The 17,995-nt window shown below is 38.3% G+C and overlaps 1 protein-coding gene across 1 annotated transcript in view; it reads right to left on the bottom strand.

Moving 5' to 3' along the window:
- Positions 1–571: 571 nt before the first annotated feature.
- The window catches only part of LOC114667486 (endoplasmic reticulum aminopeptidase 1-like), an 89,860-nt gene continuing 72,436 nt past the window's right edge, over positions 572–17,995 (bottom strand). Inside the window, exons 15-18 of the mRNA XM_028822792.2 lie at positions 7,796–7,963; positions 7,551–7,691; positions 968–1,049; positions 572–836 (exon numbers count right to left, since the gene is read on the bottom strand). Coding sequence (XP_028678625.2) covers positions 618–836; positions 968–1,049; positions 7,551–7,691; positions 7,796–7,963 — 610 coding nt within the window. The 3' untranslated portion in view covers positions 572–617. The remainder of the gene's footprint in view (positions 837–967; positions 1,050–7,550; positions 7,692–7,795; positions 7,964–17,995) is intronic.

The raw sequence follows: 17,995 nt of genomic DNA, 5'->3' as shown, positions 1-17,995 counted from the left end.
TTTTTACACTTTGATAACAGTGGCCCAAGGAGATATATAAAGACCCATTCTAATATGAACAGGTCAGGGAGACATACTGTACATACAGAAATTCAGGACTGAGAAGGTTCAAGTGATTTGATACATGGCCCCATGGTGCAAATATTTGTGGGGACAGTTGTCTTCATTTTTCTGTATGCATTTCCTTATTCCTCCATTTTCTGAACCAATGTCATCCATTTAAAGGCCACAGTTTTATGTGCATCTGTCCCAGGTTGAGGATCCACTCCATCACAAGGTACTCTCATACACACAACTCCCTCTGACTTATCTCTGGGCTGAGTTATTCGTATGTATAACTTTGGTATATGAGAGGAAGCCAGCATACCAGATGAAAGAAAACCCATAGGAAGTGAAAATGTAGACTCCCCTCAAACAGTGAATTTAAGGCTAGTTGAATCCGGGTCCCCAGAAGTGCTATGGAAGCATTTCTGATCACTGCTTTCTGATAATCATGCTGTTTATTACTGGTCTTCTAGGCTCTGTGAGATAAAAGGCACACCAACCTGTTTTAGCCAATCATTTATTTTACACTGCATACAGCAATTTTATTATTTAAGAAACAATATCACTGTGCTTCAATAATTAAAGAAGACCACCCAGAAACCATCTCTCCAAATTCTCACACCACAATATCTTGAAGCTATATATGCTTCAGTATACTGTTGCCTTAACCAGAAGTTAATTGGATTTCTATTTTTCTGCAGCCACAAGATATTGAGCCTGATGACCTCCAGGGATCTCCTGACAAACATAAGATTACGCATGTTCTTCCCAGAGCTAAAGAATCTCTTTACCTGTGACACAAACACAATATGTAAACATGTTACTGATTTGTGACATTGTTTCATTGTGACTTAAAATATGAAACTTTCTTTAACCATCAGTTATTCCTTGTCTGTTCAGTTCACATAAGGAGAAAACTTACTTCAAGGTACTTCTGCTGTGTGGAGAAGTGAGAAGTGATTGAAAGCACAATGCGAGCCAGATATGAGGAGCCTAAGGAAAACCTGTCAAGAAAGTAAGGTAACAATTACTTAATGCAAGTGATCCATTTTCTTACTCCCCATATACTTAACCCATATGTTTTCAATTCAAACTGAGTGTAACTAAAATATGATTGATTGAGTCAGTAACAGCAATCCAGCTGTCACCACTGCAGTCTCACAGCTTCAGTGACCTGGCTTCCATCCTTGGCCTGGTCACAGTAACTCTGTGTAGGCTTTGTGCATGAACTCTGCCTTCATGTAAGTTTTCTTCCATATCCCAAATGCATGAATGTTTTCTTAACTGTAGACCATAAAGTCAGTGATTTTGTGGGGGAAACAATTTGTCTTGCTGGTTAATGCCACTCTGAAATGGACAAGAGGAATTCTGAAAATTGCTCCCTGGTTCAAAGAATAATGTGCTGAGCACTGCCCAGCCAGAACAGTCTACAACATGGATAAATGGTTTATTGGAAATGACAAAGTATATGCATCACAGCACATGGTTGCTGGTTGATTTCAAGCTCTAAGATGTTTTCTAAATGAAGTTTGTATGACCTTCTTCCAGTTTCCTCATATTATCTAAACATGTGCTCTTTGGGGTTTCTTGCCATGCTGCCACTGAAACTGCTACTGAAACTGATATAAATAAGAAGATATTGTCAAGACACTTAACAGTGAAATTAAACTAAAATGGCAAATATAAATATAATAATATAAATTATTTTATAACATTACAGATGTAATTCATAGCCCATTTACACTGTCCAAGATTAAAGGAAACTGGTGCCTACCCTGGCAGCACTGGATGCAAAATAAGAACATGGTCAAATTGGATGTTAAGAAAGTTAATGATAATCCTGTATTTTGAACTGGCTTGATATGTAAATCTGAGTAAAACATGTAACTAGGCAGAACTCAAGCTGTCTAATATGCATTCAGGCAAAGAAAAAGTACTGTACATGACATCTTTAAAAAGTTAGATGAAATTAATGTAGCTTCTTTTCTTAGAAGAGACAGCTGTGTAAAGGTATCTTTGGCTAAAGAGGTAGGCAAATGCAGCAGGTGCCTTTTGATAATCTTAGAAAATAGCATTAACTTACAATTTATCAATGCACACTACTTTATTTCTTAAGTGCATTGTCATGATGATATGTGTAAAAAATGATATATAAAATAGAATACCTCTCTGATTGTATGTATGTCTGTTCCCTATACAGTCCTACACCCTTTGACAAATATGGACCAAATTTGGTAAAGTTGTCCTCTAGGACAATAGAGACAAGCTAGAGTACTTTGGAAACCAAAATTTTGACACTGGGGTGCCAAAAGGTGAGTCAAAGGGCTGCTGTTTGATACTAGCTTTACTGGTTTTTCTTTATAGTTTAAGAACTATGAAATGTCTACCTTAAACTATGAAAATGACCATGAACGTTCATTGTTACAACCCAGCAAGAAGCTGCTGCAATTCTGAAATACAATGGAATATGAAAAGAACAAATTCTCAGCCTACGAGAGCAAAGACATTGATAGTGCCACAGTGTGGATGACAGATGGGACAACTAACAATAACAACAGGCTCACCATTTAAAAATAACACATAAGCCTTTGCTTTCTTTCCTTATTCATTATACAAATATACCTAGGCAATGGCAGGTACTTCAGTCAGTATCAGATAAAGCCTATCGGACAAAAAGTGGAGGATGCAATCTGCTCCAGAAGGCCTATTCTTACCTGGACAAAGCTGGCAGCACTATGAGGATTATGTTTTTTGATTTCTCCAGTTCCTTCAACACCATCCAGCCATCCTCGTTGACAGGATACAGGAGAATGAGCCTATGGTGTCCTGGGTAATTCATTGTCTGTCAGGCAGACCACAGTTTTTGACACTTGATGACTGTGTTGCTGATATGGATGTGAGCAACACTGTACCGCCTCAAAGAACACTCCTGTCTCCTTTTTAGATCATTCTGTAAACCTCAGACTATAAATATAATAGCAGGTCATGTCACTTGCAGAAATTCTCAGATGATTCTGCACTTATGGGGTATATAGATAAAGGGGATGTAACATTGGTAGAGGAGTCAGAAGGAGAACTTTGTTTTTTGGTGCAGAAAAACAGTCTGCAACTAAACATCAGCAAAACCAGGGAACTGGTTATTGACTTTCACCGCACCAAAGATCCTCTATATCCAGTCACTATTCACCTATAAGTACTTGGGGGTCCACATCAATGACAGGCTGGACTAGTCATATAACACAGAGAAGCTATATAAGAAAGGGCAGAGCAAGCTCTTTTTTCTTAATGTGCATAATGACATCCTTAACATCTTCTACAACTCTGTGATGGCCAGAACAATTTTCTATGCTGTGGTGTGCTGGGCTGGTAACATCACTTCAGGAGAGGCCCACCAAATGAACAAGTTACTTAGAAGGGCAAGCTCGGTTATAGGATGCACTCTGGACATGCTGGAGGTCATAGCAAAGGCAAGAATTAAAACCAAGTGCCATTATGAACAATGCTGCACACCCTTTCTCTGACACACTAACACTGAGGATTTTCAACTAATGACTTATTCAGCTAAAGTGTGTCAAGAAACACTACAGGGGCTCCTTTATACAAAGGCAACATGTCTGTATGATTTTTTCTTTTTAAATTATTTTCCTTTTTAGTCATTCTTGTATGTGTTTGTGCACAATTTATTTGTCTAGAAATTTATGTAGTAATTTATTTAAGGAAATTTCATCCTGGAGACAAGTAAAGTTAGTTAGTGAATTAGTACAAACTATCTAAGGGCCACGTTAACCCTAGTCAGGTTGTTTTGTGGCATTAACTGCATGTTTTTTTTCTGAACCTAAAATAATATTCTAATCTTATTAAATCCTGTTCAGGGTTGAGGGGGGCCAGAGCCTATCCCGTCAACACTTGGCACAAGACTGGAATCAGCCTTGGACAAGTCAGTGGTCCATAATAGGTCCCTGACCCACACACAAACACACTTACACCGGACAAATTTAAAGATGCCAGTTGGTCTCACCTGCATGTCTTTGGGTTTTGGGGGAAAATACTCCTGCAGACACAAGGAGAATAATTCTGATTTTTTTCATGGGGTTAATAAAGTTTATCTAATCTAATCTAATCTAATCTGTGCTGGTATCCAGAAGGTTGCCGGTTCGAATCCCTGTCACTGCCAAAAGAGATCCTATTCTGCTGGGCCCTTGAGCAAGACCCTTAACCTGTAAGTGCTCCAGGGGTGCTGTACAATGGCTGACCCTGCGCTCTGACCCCAAGGGGTATGCAAAAACTAACAAATTCCTAATACAAGAAATTGTATAAGGCGAAATAAAGAACAAAAAAGAAACTGTGCATATGGTTTATGTAAAATGAAATTTGTCTTGTGTGAATGAGTGTGGTTGTTACAAACTGGTGTCCTGACCCAAGTTGTTTTTGTTTTGTACCCCTTACTGTTGGGATTTAACCCAGTCTATCAACCCTTTGAATTGATGCATGCAAAGTTAATTAAAAAAATCACTTTGTGGGCATGTTTGCATGCCAACAATTTTAAATATCTGCAAGTGTCCACTCCGTCAGTTGAGGAAGTAAACTGTGCTAACTGTGGTGTAATTTCTTGCAAGTACCAAGTGTTTAAATGATCTTGTGTCAATCCCATACAAATATTTAAAACCTCCCATACATTGTATTAATTAAGACTAACATTTTTCTACAGTGTTTTACTCACATATGGGTTTACCTTTCAGTGCTGAGATGTTGCTAGGCAAAGTGTTGCTTAATGAATCTTTCTGCTTCTTGGTTAAGGTCCGTGGCTGTCGAATGGTGTCTGCCATTACATTTTTTTCCCCTCCTGACTCATCACACAATAAGCTGAAGATAACTCTTAATCCTTTACACTGAGAACTGTTTACCCTTTGTGCAAGTGGAGACTGGAGTCCTGAATGCATTTTGAATTAGTTGTTCAGCTGCATTCTCAAAGGCTAATCGGTGAATGTTACTTTCATTTGCAAACCTAATAATGGAGCCAAAGCAAACATGCACAAGTGCTGGATGATTAGCTCTGCAACCAGATTGTTGTAGCAAAGCCATAGCTTCACACACCCAAGGAGAATCCTCAGGACATGAATATGTTTACTGACTGGTCACCGGCTTTAGAATCAGTCGGCATTCCGCATACTATGTCAGCTATATGGTGCTGCTCTCCTTTTAGAATCTCTGCTCTTTGAGGAATGGCCCTTTATTAGGTCCACAGTAAACATGTAGACGTACATATTGAATTTTGTTGCCTACAAACTAAACACACTTAGGGCTACTTGTGGGCACAATCAGTGCTCTTGTCTTCTTTTATAGTGCTGAATCTTTTCCAGGTTTGGGGGAAGAAGAAAGTGATTAATTGGATATATCATCTTCAAAGTTTGGACTAACAGTGGGTTATGCTTTTAGAGTGTGCTTCAATGTTTTTTGCTGACATATAAGGCAGCCATGCCACCTGCACTTTAGAACTTCATCCACCAGAAGGTGAACATAGTCGGTCCAGGCCACTACTTGAATGAGAGACCATGCAGGAAAAGCCTGGGTTGTTGCTTGAAGAGGTATTGGTGAGGCCAGCAGGGGGTGCTTACCCTGTTGTCTGTGTTTGTAGACCCATTTGACCCAATGTAGTGATGGAGGCACTGTGCTGTAAATATGGTGCCATCCTTTGGATGAGACATAAAACAGAGGTCCTGGCTCTCTGTGGTCATTAAAGATCCCTGGGCATTCTTTTTAAGAACAGGAAATATCCCAATGTCATAGATAAATTGCCCATCACAGCCTGGTTATTCTGGCCCCCTAATTTTCCCCTGTCTCTAATTGTCGTAATAGCTAATGCGTGGTGAGTGCACTGGTGCAAAAAATGGCTGCCGTTGCATCATCCAGGAGGTTGCTATATAATGGCGGTGGTTGAAGCGGTTCCCTCTGTCTATGTAAAAAGCATTTAAGTAGCGAGAAAAATGCAATAAAATTAAATGTAATTAATTATTTTTATTATTATTATTGTTATGGTAATCCTCCAGTTTTCATATCCAACTGTGTTAAATTAGTTCTTATTTATCAGTTTTTACTAGGTTTGCTGTAAATCCAATTGAAAATTGGAGTATTTCAGTTTTTATTTTTCTTCTTTCCCATTTTGTTGATAAGGGTTTTTGATTCAGACCTCTATTGTATGTCGTGTTTTTAAATCAAGAAGCTGAAGGTTCATTTTCCATGTGTGATACTGTGTGCCACTAAGCAAGTTAAGTCACATACCATGCCTGCCCTCCAATCATACGATTGTAATGTACCTTAATCTTGTTAAGTGCTTTAAGCATGGGAATGGTGCTATTCAATGCAGTAGGTGCTTGGTATATCTAGTTTCTGAGTCACTGTATTGTGTGACTGTGCTTCTAAAATATTTGACCTAGGGTGCATTGCCTGCTGGTAATTGGTTGACCAGTAGCACCCTCTGGTGGTGTGCCTCTGTGTGTGTGGTTGGTTTAGATAAGAAGAGGCTGATTGGATTACATTGGAGTTCTACTGTTTGAAGCTGTTGTTCCAGGATTGTCATGTACATTCAGTAAATCAGCTTTAAAATCAGCATCTGTCATGATAGAACAGGTACTGCATACACAAAGACGCACCATTTCTCATTGTCTGATAATGGTCTAAAAAATCTGCTTACTATAGAAGGTGTTTTTGCTTTTAGGTTGAAATAATGTTTGCTTTCACTTTTGTAAATAATGATGGAAGCGTATTTTCAATGATGCCTTAAAGTTAATTGGCTGAAGAGAGATTACTGTCCTGGAAAGACAACTTTAATATGGTTCTAGTAACAACAGAATAAGGCGCCATCATTAAGAGAATTTCAGTTCCTTACTAGCATTGACATGAAATAGGCTTGTACTATATGTACTTCAGATACCGAGTATCTGAGGAAGTGTGTGATATAACACATTATTACAGGGAATTCCAAGTTATGTATTTTTTCTTTCCAGCATTTTCCTTGTCAGATCTGACTTATTCAGGTTGTCTTTATATGCTTGATTCACTAAGGACTACTTCAGCAAGTGAGTAAAGGGCCAGATATATCTTATTACAACTTGCATAGCTGCAAGAGTGTTCCCATGAGCTAAAGGGACATAAAGATGGCATTGCACACAGAAAGAGCTAGGCAAATGCTATATTCAAGAAGAGGAGTCCAAACTAGTGGACTCCTGGAACTTGGCTAATTCTGCAACTATCAGTGGTCCTTAGATTTTGAGTCAGGGGATGACTTAAGCCTGAGTTTCACTGGCAGTGAGGTAATGGAGAGTGAAAGAGAAACAGAAAATGGGAGTTGACCAAGAGACATATTAGCATTTCTCCATCTCTTAATAAAGCAATGAATTAATGTATAAAGTGTACAGAGGTGTAGTACTTGATGAACACTGCTTATTCAGTAAGGAAAAGAGCACAAAGGCTTTGTCCATTATCCCTGTATGTTCAAGCGTACTTACTTTGTGGTCAGCTTGTCCCAGTTATGCTGCATAAATCTCCAGACCAGTCTGTTATTCTTTGGAGAGCTCGCCAGTTGTCTGATAATTGTCCCAAAATCCTGTGTTTTGATCACATGATTTAGGAGGGATGTCTTGAGCAACCTTCACAAATAGTCAGGATCGCATGACAAAGATGCATTAATCTGCCATAAATCACATTAAATCAAACATTCTGTGTTTAAATAGGAGGAAAGTGAGTCACCCACCAGAGTTTCTTCGCAGTGCTTCTGGTTCGACACAGTGCTTGAAGTATGCTAAGCTTGTTTGTGCTAGATGGACTTTCCATGTACTTCTTCAGCAGAAACCTCCATTCTTCATCCCCTCCATTTCTCACACCAACACGGAACAACAGCCCTCTGAGATTCCTTGGTAACCTGCTCACAAAAAAGAGTCAGCAAATGCATGATACATTATGGACTTGCAATACCGAGTCAATACAAAAATAAAGAGTATCGTATGCAAGTTACTAGGGGCAATGGAGAAATGTCTTTCAGCTGAAAGTGAAAAATTGCCAATGGCAAATAGATTTTAAAATTAGCTGAGAAAATTGGACTTCCATCGATCCATTCATTTTGTTTGCCTGCATTCTCCTTTGTGGTGACAAGTGCTCATGACATATCAAAAAACAACTTCTATACGTCACTCACACACACACAAACACACGCGCACACACACTCACACACACACAGACAGAGAAATTGGAAAGGTTACATAGTTGTGCAATAAACCCGAATTGTCAGCAGCAGCAGCTAAGAGACAAGTTGTTTGTCTGTGACCCTGGAGAGCATTTAAACAAATCAAAGAACTCACCATCTGTCCAGCTAGCTGCAGAACCTTACAATACACCTATAGTCAAATTAACATGTAGAGATATCTCAAAGTGTATTTTACAATATCTGGAAATGCATTTAAGATACTGTATCTTAAAATGAATTGCATGTGTCTCAAAATATGTCTTAATTCAGAACATCTTAAATGCACGTTAAGAGATCTGAAACACAATTTAACATATTTTTATATTATCTCAAAATAACTTTCTGTAAAGATTAGACTAGATGATACTTTATTTATCTCCAATGGGAAATTACATTTTTTACAGAAGGTTAAAAAATATATATAAAAAAATATATGCACCCATGGGCAAACCCTGTATGACTGAAATTGATTTAAATAAAAAAAAATTGCATGAAAATACAAAATTGAGTCTTCTCAAACAGGAATCCTGTTCTTACTGCATGAGTTGGCAGTTCTTCCAGACATATGAGAGGACAGCTGGGCAGGAAGAGGTGGGTAAATGTGGACAAACACCGGAAGTGACGTTGGTTGAGGAGAGCTGTCAGTCTGCCAGTCTGCAGTAGGAGGAAAAGAGAAAATTACCACACAGTGCCACCCCCTGGATTGGTGGACAATTACCATCACCTGAGCCCTTAAAATGTCTTCCATGCGCACACACATGACTACATATAGTGTCACACACATGCGCAAAGGGGACAGTTTAAGGGCTTTGATGATAGTAATTCTCTGCCACTCCACAGGTTGGCGTTCTGTAAAAACACCTTCTCTTTTCCTCTGTCTACAAACTGGAAGATTGACAGCTTTTCAAACACTGACATAATTCCGGAGTCCATCTACCTGGACCCATCTCTTCCTGCTGGAAATCAACATAATCGGAAGCTCTGTTATTTTGAGCATTCACATCCAGACTCCTGTCTGAAAAGACATTCTCTCTGACACTATTAATAACATTTGTTTTCTTTTGTCAATTGCAATCATACGGGGTTTGCCCACAGGTGCCTCAACTCTCTTTATTTTTCCTGCTTGTTATTTCAATACGTATACATGTATCGGTAACCCTCCTGCCCCCAAAATACAAATAAGAACTTCTGGCTTGGACCTGGTAGTAAGACGATGTCAGACCTGCTCAGATTGTGCCACAGGTTTATATTAATTAAAGTCATTAATACTTGAACAGTTCCAGCTTGTAGTGTCCACAAATGGAATGGAATGGAACACGCTGACTGAAGTCACTACCATTCAGAATGATTCATCATTAAGACACTGGTAACGCAGTGAATCATTTCTGTCGCTCAGTCAGCCAGGATGATGTAATCCATCTCCCTGGGCAGTGATGTGGACCACATTTCAATGCCTGGATCACACATTCAGCTTTAATTGCAGTGTGCTTCCTTTTTAACCATTATACATTCACGTAAATCTCCAGTCCCCCTCCTGCTTTTTTTTTAAGCTAGGTCTGAAGAAACCCATCCAGCATTAAAACAGTCAAGGCAGTTCTCCACAGTACCCAAAATGTCGCTATGACTTGGCATGAGGTGCAAGAGTTCATACAACTTGTATAAAATCAATCAAATATTCTCATTATATGGAGCCAGGCCAGGTCTGAATGCTTTCCACCTTAGTTGCCTCCATTTTTGGTGAGACTTCTATTTTAAGATACCTTGATATGTACAGTATTTGAAATATCTTGAAACGCATTCCCCGTATTTGGAAATAGACAGAAAGCTATTATAAGATATCTGGAAATTTATTTGAGGTGCATTAAAATGCAGTTCACATATCTAAAAATGATCTGGTTGTTATTTGAAGATATCCATTAATATATCTTAAAATGTATTTCAAGTAATTTTATATTGATTCACGTTTCAGATATATAAAATACATTTTTTCGATATCTTCCATTCATGCTGTGGTATCTTAAATTATGCCTCTGCTCCATTTCAGATATCTTAAAGTGTATTTCAAGGAGGGCAGCCAAATTTGACAGGCTCTTTACAGCCCAACTGCAGTTAAATTCCCACCCAATCATATAAAGTATAGCCTATTATTGGTTAGTCCATTTCAAGGCAGCAAATTGCCACCCAAAAACCCTCCACCACCCCCAAGTTGCAGATATCCGTAAATGTAACTCCTCTGATTGATAGCTAATTTGCATGAGCAGGAATATGTAGTGAAAGATTGAGAGTAATTTTCCCAAAAGTCCACTAGAGTGTACACCCTACATAAAAAGTCTTTTCAATGTATTTTTTAAAATAAATATAATCAACGGTAGAAAAAATATATCTGCACTTTTTTTTCCAGGTGAAATAAAATAACCGAAAGTTGGGGAAGGACCTGTGCCAACATGCACCTATAAAAGTGAAATGTTATTTCCACGCTGAAGAGGAAAGAAGGTAAGAGATTTCAGCATTTCATCTGCATAGTCTTCATTAGGTGTGTCACCAAAATGTCATGTCACTGACCGTCTTTCCTCTTGAGCATGGAAATAATTTGTCACTTTTTTCCCCTATGAGAAATGTACAACACCAGTAAACCCAAACCACACAATTACAAATGTCATGGTAAAATATAACGCATTTTGTTCATACAGCAACCATCCTTTAAAAAATATGCTATCATACTTTAATGTTTTATTATAAGTGTGGCATTTGAATTAGAAGCAGTTACTTGCCATCTGTGCTACAGCCTTGATCCTTCATAATGCCTCAAAGAAAAAAAGCAATCAGCTCTTTCAGACTGGGATTATCTTCCCATATCTTCCAATATATTTTTTAACATCTTGTTAAACATTTTTATATTTTTCCTACCATTTACAAAACAGGGTCAGAAAAAATTAGAGTTACCATGAAAATAGTTTTTGTACTGCAGTTACATTTTGAAACAACCATATTTGCTTTTCTTTTTCTGGCAGACTGTTTTATTAGCTATCTTTTTCTTCTTCCTCCTCCACTTCATCTTTTCCCGCTTCTATGTGGGGTTGATGTGCTTGATCATTCTCCATATAGCCTGGTCCTGCACCTCCTCATCAGTTAAGCCCTTTTCCTTTAGATCTTCTTTGACTTTATCCATCCACCTCCACTTTGGCCTCCCTCACTTCTCTTCCCCAGTACTTCCATTCCCATCACTATTTAGCCTACATATTCATTGTGTCTCCTCATTTCATATCCATACCACTTTAACTTATATTCCTGCAATTTCTTAGATATCTCTAACACTTTTATTGCACCTCCGAATGTGTCATTTCTTATTCTGTACTTTTTTGTAATTCCACACATCCATCTGAACATTCTCATGTCTGCCACATCCAATTTTTTCTCTTGCGTTCCCTTTGCTGCCCATGTCTCTGCTTCATACATTATTGCTGATCTTACCACTGTATTGATAACCTTACCTTTAACCTTCACCTTAATTCTTCAAACACAAAATACTCATGATACCTTATTCCATTTGTTCCAACCACATTGCACTGTAAGGGTCATCTCTGTATCTAATTCTCCGCCTCAGGCTACCACTGATCCTAGATATTTAAACTTATCCACTTTTTTCAACAGCTCTCACTGCAGGCTAACGTCTGAATCCTGATCATCATTAAACCTCATCTATTCTGTCTTCTGATTTATCTTCAATCCTTTATCTTGAAAATTACTTTTCCATTATTTCAACTTCCTCTCCACTTCCTCCCTTTCATGTGCTACACACCACACCATCATCAGCAAAAAGCCTACACCAGGGAGATTGGTCTTCTATCCCATGACTCATCACATCCATAACCAGATCAAAGAGGTGAGGATTTAAAAAAGACCCCTGGTGTAGGCTGGGATTCTGTCTGTTACCTCAACACTGATTTTAACTCAAGTCCTCGCTCCCTAATACATACCCTGGACAATCCTCACATACTTCTCTGGTACTCCTTTCTCTCTCATGCACCTCCAGTCCTCTTGACTGTTTTATTAATTGTAACTGCTTGAAACCCACTGCAATGCCTCATCTTATCAAGAAATGGGTAGAAATATTGTAGTCATGACAGCAAGGTCATTGGTTGAATGAACTGTATGTGTGGAACTAACAGGTTTCCAACTTAAAATGAAGGGTTTTGTGTGTCATTTATTTGTCATAGGTTAGTGTAGTGTCATGAATTTTAAATTTCATGTTTTATTTTTGTCCATGCAAGCAAGCAAAAATTAACTTAATTTTACAATGACAGTTAACATCAAAGTGTATTCTCTTCCTGAATTATTTTACCTTAAAAGAACTATTTTGCTTAGATGGACAGGATGAACCTAACATTTAAGGAGGTCATTAACATTAAAGCTTCTCCTCTTCCCAAATTGTACCTCACTTTAAAAACATTTGTGTAAACAAAATAGAAGACCAAGAAAATGGCTGGGATACCTTTGGCTGAATTGATTGCTTTATAACTTGTAAACACATGGAGATGCCATGGGACTAGAAATTGCCAGATTGGTTTAGAGCTTGGGGAGAAATGCTGGAAGGTACTAAACAGATCAAAGCGAAATCATCTATCATATTGATAGCCAACCAATCAAATGCGTTTAACATCACATCTTCTGGAATCCCACATGAAATTTTAAAATAAACTAGGGGGCTGTGCCCCCTGCTCGCTTTGCTCACCAGCCCCCGGGTTTGGTTATCCATAAAAACAATGTAAAGAGATTGTTATTTTCATTTAATTCATATTTTATTTCTTGATATTTGCCAGTAATAAAGCTGTAGTGAATAAGTTATTACCCCCGGGGGGCTGCTAGTGCCGTGCTGCATGATCTGCATGTCGCACTGTGCGTCAATCATTTCAAAGCCTGTACAGCAGCTGCTGCTGCTTGTGACGTGCTGCATGATCTGCATGTCATGCTGTGCGGCGATCATTTAAAAGCCTGTACAGCAACTACTGGCGCTTGTTACGTGCTGCATGATCTGCATGTCACTCTGCGCGACAATCATTTAAAAGCCTGTACAGCAGCTGTCCTTTAATCCAGATGCTGCTAGTTACGTGCTGCGTGATCTGCATATCACGCTGCACGAAGATCATTTAAAAGCCTGTACAGCAGCTGTCCTTTAAGCCAGCTGCTGCTTGTTCCGTGCTGCGTGATCTGCATGTCGCACTGCGTAATGATCATTTAAAAGCCTGTACAGCAGCTGTCCTTTAAGCCAGCTACCTCTTGTGCCATGCTGTGTGATCTGCATGTCGCACTGCGCATTGATCATTTAAAAGCCTGTACAGCAGCTACTGCTGCGTGATCTGCATGTTGTGCTGTGTGACTATCATTTAAAAGCCTGTACAGCAGCTGTCCTTTTATCTCACTTCTTTATCTCGTGGAATGTTAGTGTCTCCAAGAAGTTTTTTGTAAGTAGGGCGTGTCGTGCAAGTAGTCTTGCGGGACTTCAAAGTGTCTTCCGTGCAAGTAGTCTCGCGGACTTCAAACTATCTTCCGAGAAGATGATGTCTCGTCTCCTTCCCAAGATTTTTTTTTTTTAATAGAGAGATACGACTTGTCCAAGAGACAAAGGAAGAGCGACATTAGAAGAGGGCAAGAGATATGCGACGATTTTCATCTGATCATCAACTAAAGCATCTCATGAACAATACCGATTGCTAGATCAAAAGCCACCAAAGGACATTCATCTTTGACACTTTTCGTAAACTTTTTCTAAAGACTATATTTATCCAGACTTTGCTATCTACATTTTCTTTAATACTTTCCTCTACTGATAATATTGTTCTTTAATAAATACTAAGTTGCTTTTTACTTTCTATACTTTATATCTTGAGTGACTGTAGTAATAAGGTAAATATTTAGAGCACCTGGAGCAGTAAGGAAGTGCCATATGATCTGAACTGCGAGGTTTCTCTGCTGAGGAGGAGAGCTCATCCAATTGTGAACAGTACGTAAAGTAAGACATCAGTGGTTGGTAAATGGCTTATAGACAAAATGTTGAGCATTTGTATGTTTAAATATATTCTTGGAGACTGAAGTAATATTTAGGTCTAAGATATATCTAAGACATCATATGTTGTTTGTGCCAAAGATATGCAAGTCTCTTTAAGTGCTAAGGAGTGTTGCGTCATTCCTACAACACTTGTATGGTTAAAGTGGTAGGGAAATGGTAGGCTGTGTATACGTCATTCACATGGCACTTTTGTGGTTAGGGTCTTTGTTTAAGTGTATATTTATGTGTGTGTTTTAAGGTGCAAGAGTATACCAGTCTGGTAATGAACTTGAGTAAGTTGAGGGAAATACCACGATAATTCAGTTGGAAAGAAAAGAAGCCAGCTTCATAGGTTAAATGAGTGTGGAAATGCAAACAGACATTTTTTGTCTTTATAAAACCTGTCCTGGGTATGATGTTAAACTGCATTCGGCTCTGCAAGTGGTCCTTCAACTCGCAGAGAAATCATGGGTGTTGGTGGCAGGATTGGCACTCCAGCCACCATAAAAAAAAAAACTTGACACAGCTCTGAGATGATAGGCAGTACTTCTTTCTGCTTTCCACAGGAGTAACTCTGCTGCTACCACCAATAGGAAGACTGCTCGTATTATGAAAGGGGTAGGGGAAAGCCCTCAGGAGCCTCATCCCTGGAAGACTCAAAACCGTCTTAGAGCCAATGGGTTCAGGCCTGTTGGGGATCAGAACTGGTGTGGTGGTGAGGCATAGCCCACAGAATAGCAGCAGTCAGGTTCCAATTTGAGGCAGTCCAGCCAGATTGGTGCATGGAACGTCTTGTCCTTCCTGCATGATGATTAAGTTCTTCTGCTGGTGGAGGAGCTTTGTAAACTCCGATTTCAGAGGCAGCACTCTCTGAGGTGCACAGACCTGAGACTGGCCAGATCTCTGTAGGCAGATAAACCTTTTATTGGTCTGGTCAATCTGATGACTGTCATGTTCCAGAAGTAGCTGTTACTGTGGCAGATCGGCTTCTTCCTATGGTGTCCGATGTCACTCCTTTCAACAACCATATTATGAGATTCAGATGAAGGCACTCTCAGGGAGCCTTGTCTGTTTTCTCAAGGTATTCTCCAACCACGGTGAGTGATGTCTCAGTGAGGGAGACATTTTATTCGCAACTTTGATTGTTGGTTGATGGGTGCCCATGAGGTGACACACCTCTGGTCATGGGTGACTTCAGTGTGACCACTGGCACTGACAGGGCTGGCTGTTAAGGAATTTGTGGTGAAAGTGGCTCCATGTTCCTTGACTGAATCCTGGTTCAAGGTTATTATAGCTAACAAAAGCTAAAATCAAAACTGAAACTATTATTAAAAAAAACATTTTCGTAAACTGAAATAAAATAATTAAATAAACAGAAATGAAAAACTAAACGAAACTATTAAAGTAGCTGGAAAAACTAACTGCAATAAAATAATAATTTACTAAAATAATTTTAGTTTTCGTTTTTGAATGAATATTCTTGCTGTTAATTTTTAACTCTTATAACTTTTAAAACTGAAAGTCAAACATCACCAACCGCCCGCACATATTCATCCAGTGAACCGGGGCTTGTGAAGGAGGGCGGCTGTTCAAACAGCATTTGCGATGAAAGAGTGAGCTGAATACGTGCGTAAAGCCTGTGGAATAGAAAGCGATTTACATGCCACCTTTCTTTGCACTTGTTGTATATCAAGATGTAATTCAAACGCCTGAAATTGGAATGTACTGGTCAACAAAAATTTTACTGTATGTACAGAAAAATCACGAGTGAGTAACATTTCAGTTTGTTTCTCAGGTGCCTGCTTTTTGTTGACAGTAATTCACCTGCCACTTCACACACAAAGTAAATGAAGTATAGAGAAAGTATAGTAATCATGAAAAAAATTCAGCCTCGAGATTTTGATGAATGTTTTAGACCTCCCCGAGTCCGAAAATACCTTTTTTTTGGAACTATGAATGTGTATGTGTAAACATGATAACGCAACTAGATAGATGGATGAAATTTGGCATGTGTTTGTTACACCAGATCTGTATTAACTTTTGGGCCAAATCCATCAACCAGACGTGGTACTTTATCTGACCACATTCTCGATTATTTTTTTTATTCATGCAGCTGTAGCATCCAATTTATTAAACTTTACTTTTATAATAATTTTTACAATACAATACAGTTTATTTTTGTATAGCCCAAAATCACACAGGAAGTGCCGCAATGGGCTTTAACAGGCCCTGCCTCTTGACAGCCCCCCAGCCTTGACTCTCTAAGAAGACAAGGAAAAACTCCCAAAAAAACCTAGTAGGGAAAAATGGAAGAAACCTTGGGAAAGGCAGTTCAAAGAGAGACCCCTTTCCAGGTAGATTGGGCGTGCAGTGGGTGTCAAAAGAAGGGGGTCAATACAATACAATACAGTACAGTACACAGAACAGAACAATTTCTCAATATAGTAAGAAATAAAAATATAAATTTTAGAAATTTCAATTTCTAATTTAGAATTGTTCAATATATTATTCATTTGATTTTATTTGTTGTTGATGGTTCTTTAATGTACATAATATAATCATTGTCTTGCGGTTTGCTCCTCAAATATCCATCCCCATATCTGAGTACTCAAGAAAGTCTATGGGAGACCACTCCTGATTTTTGAAAATAAAACGACACTCTGATTGAGAGACAAGGTCGTCATATAAGATCAGCATATTGTTGCTGACCAATCACTTTTGTTTTAAAAATGTTGTTTAACAACGAAGCGATACAAACCTTGTAAAACTCCAGAGTCTCTACTGAACTACAGGTAGGTAGGCGAAGAGAGTCTGCCAAGTGATAAAAAGCTAAACATACTAAGGTGTTTTTGTATTTATGCTATACTAGCAAAATACCCGCGCTTCGCAGCGGAGAAGTAGTGTGTTAAAGAGGTTATGTAAACATATATATACATAAACATATATACATATATATATATACATATACACATCCACATATATATATACATATATCAACATATATATATACACATACAGACACATATATACATATACTTATTTGTATATCTACATATATATACACATATATACATTATTGTATATCTACATATATATACACATATATACATATTTGTATATCTACATATATATACACATATATACATATAAACACATATCTATCTACATACATACACATATATCTATCTATCTATATATATATATACGAGCTGTATATACCCCGGCGTTGCCCGGGGCAGAAGTAACCTAATCGGTCAAACACTTACATATATACCAAAGTAAACCTAATCGGTCAAACAGTTACATATATAAAAAAACCGAACCTAATCGGACAAACAGCTTCATATATACAGAAGCGAACCTAATCGGAGAAACAGCTAATCTATATACATAAGCAAACCTAATTGGTCAAACAGTTACATAAATACAAAAGCAAACCTAATCGATCAAACAGCTTCATATATACAGAAGCGAACCTAATTGGTCAAACAGTTATGCATGTGCAGAATGATTTTACAAACATTATGCGTGTTAACAATCATTAAAAAGAAAAGATTGAGGAACTGTTCTTCTATATGTGATGAAGCCACTAATAAGACAGATTTTTTCAGGACCCAGCTGTTTCATAACTAAACTACTGCCACCCCAAAGTAATGCCTAATAGT

The sequence above is a fragment of the Erpetoichthys calabaricus genome, chromosome 17 (genome assembly GCF_900747795.2).
Source record: "Erpetoichthys calabaricus chromosome 17, fErpCal1.3, whole genome shotgun sequence".
Classification (NCBI taxonomy): Eukaryota; Metazoa; Chordata; class Cladistia; order Polypteriformes; family Polypteridae; genus Erpetoichthys; species Erpetoichthys calabaricus.
This window is presented reverse-complemented; position numbering and strand designations above follow the sequence as displayed.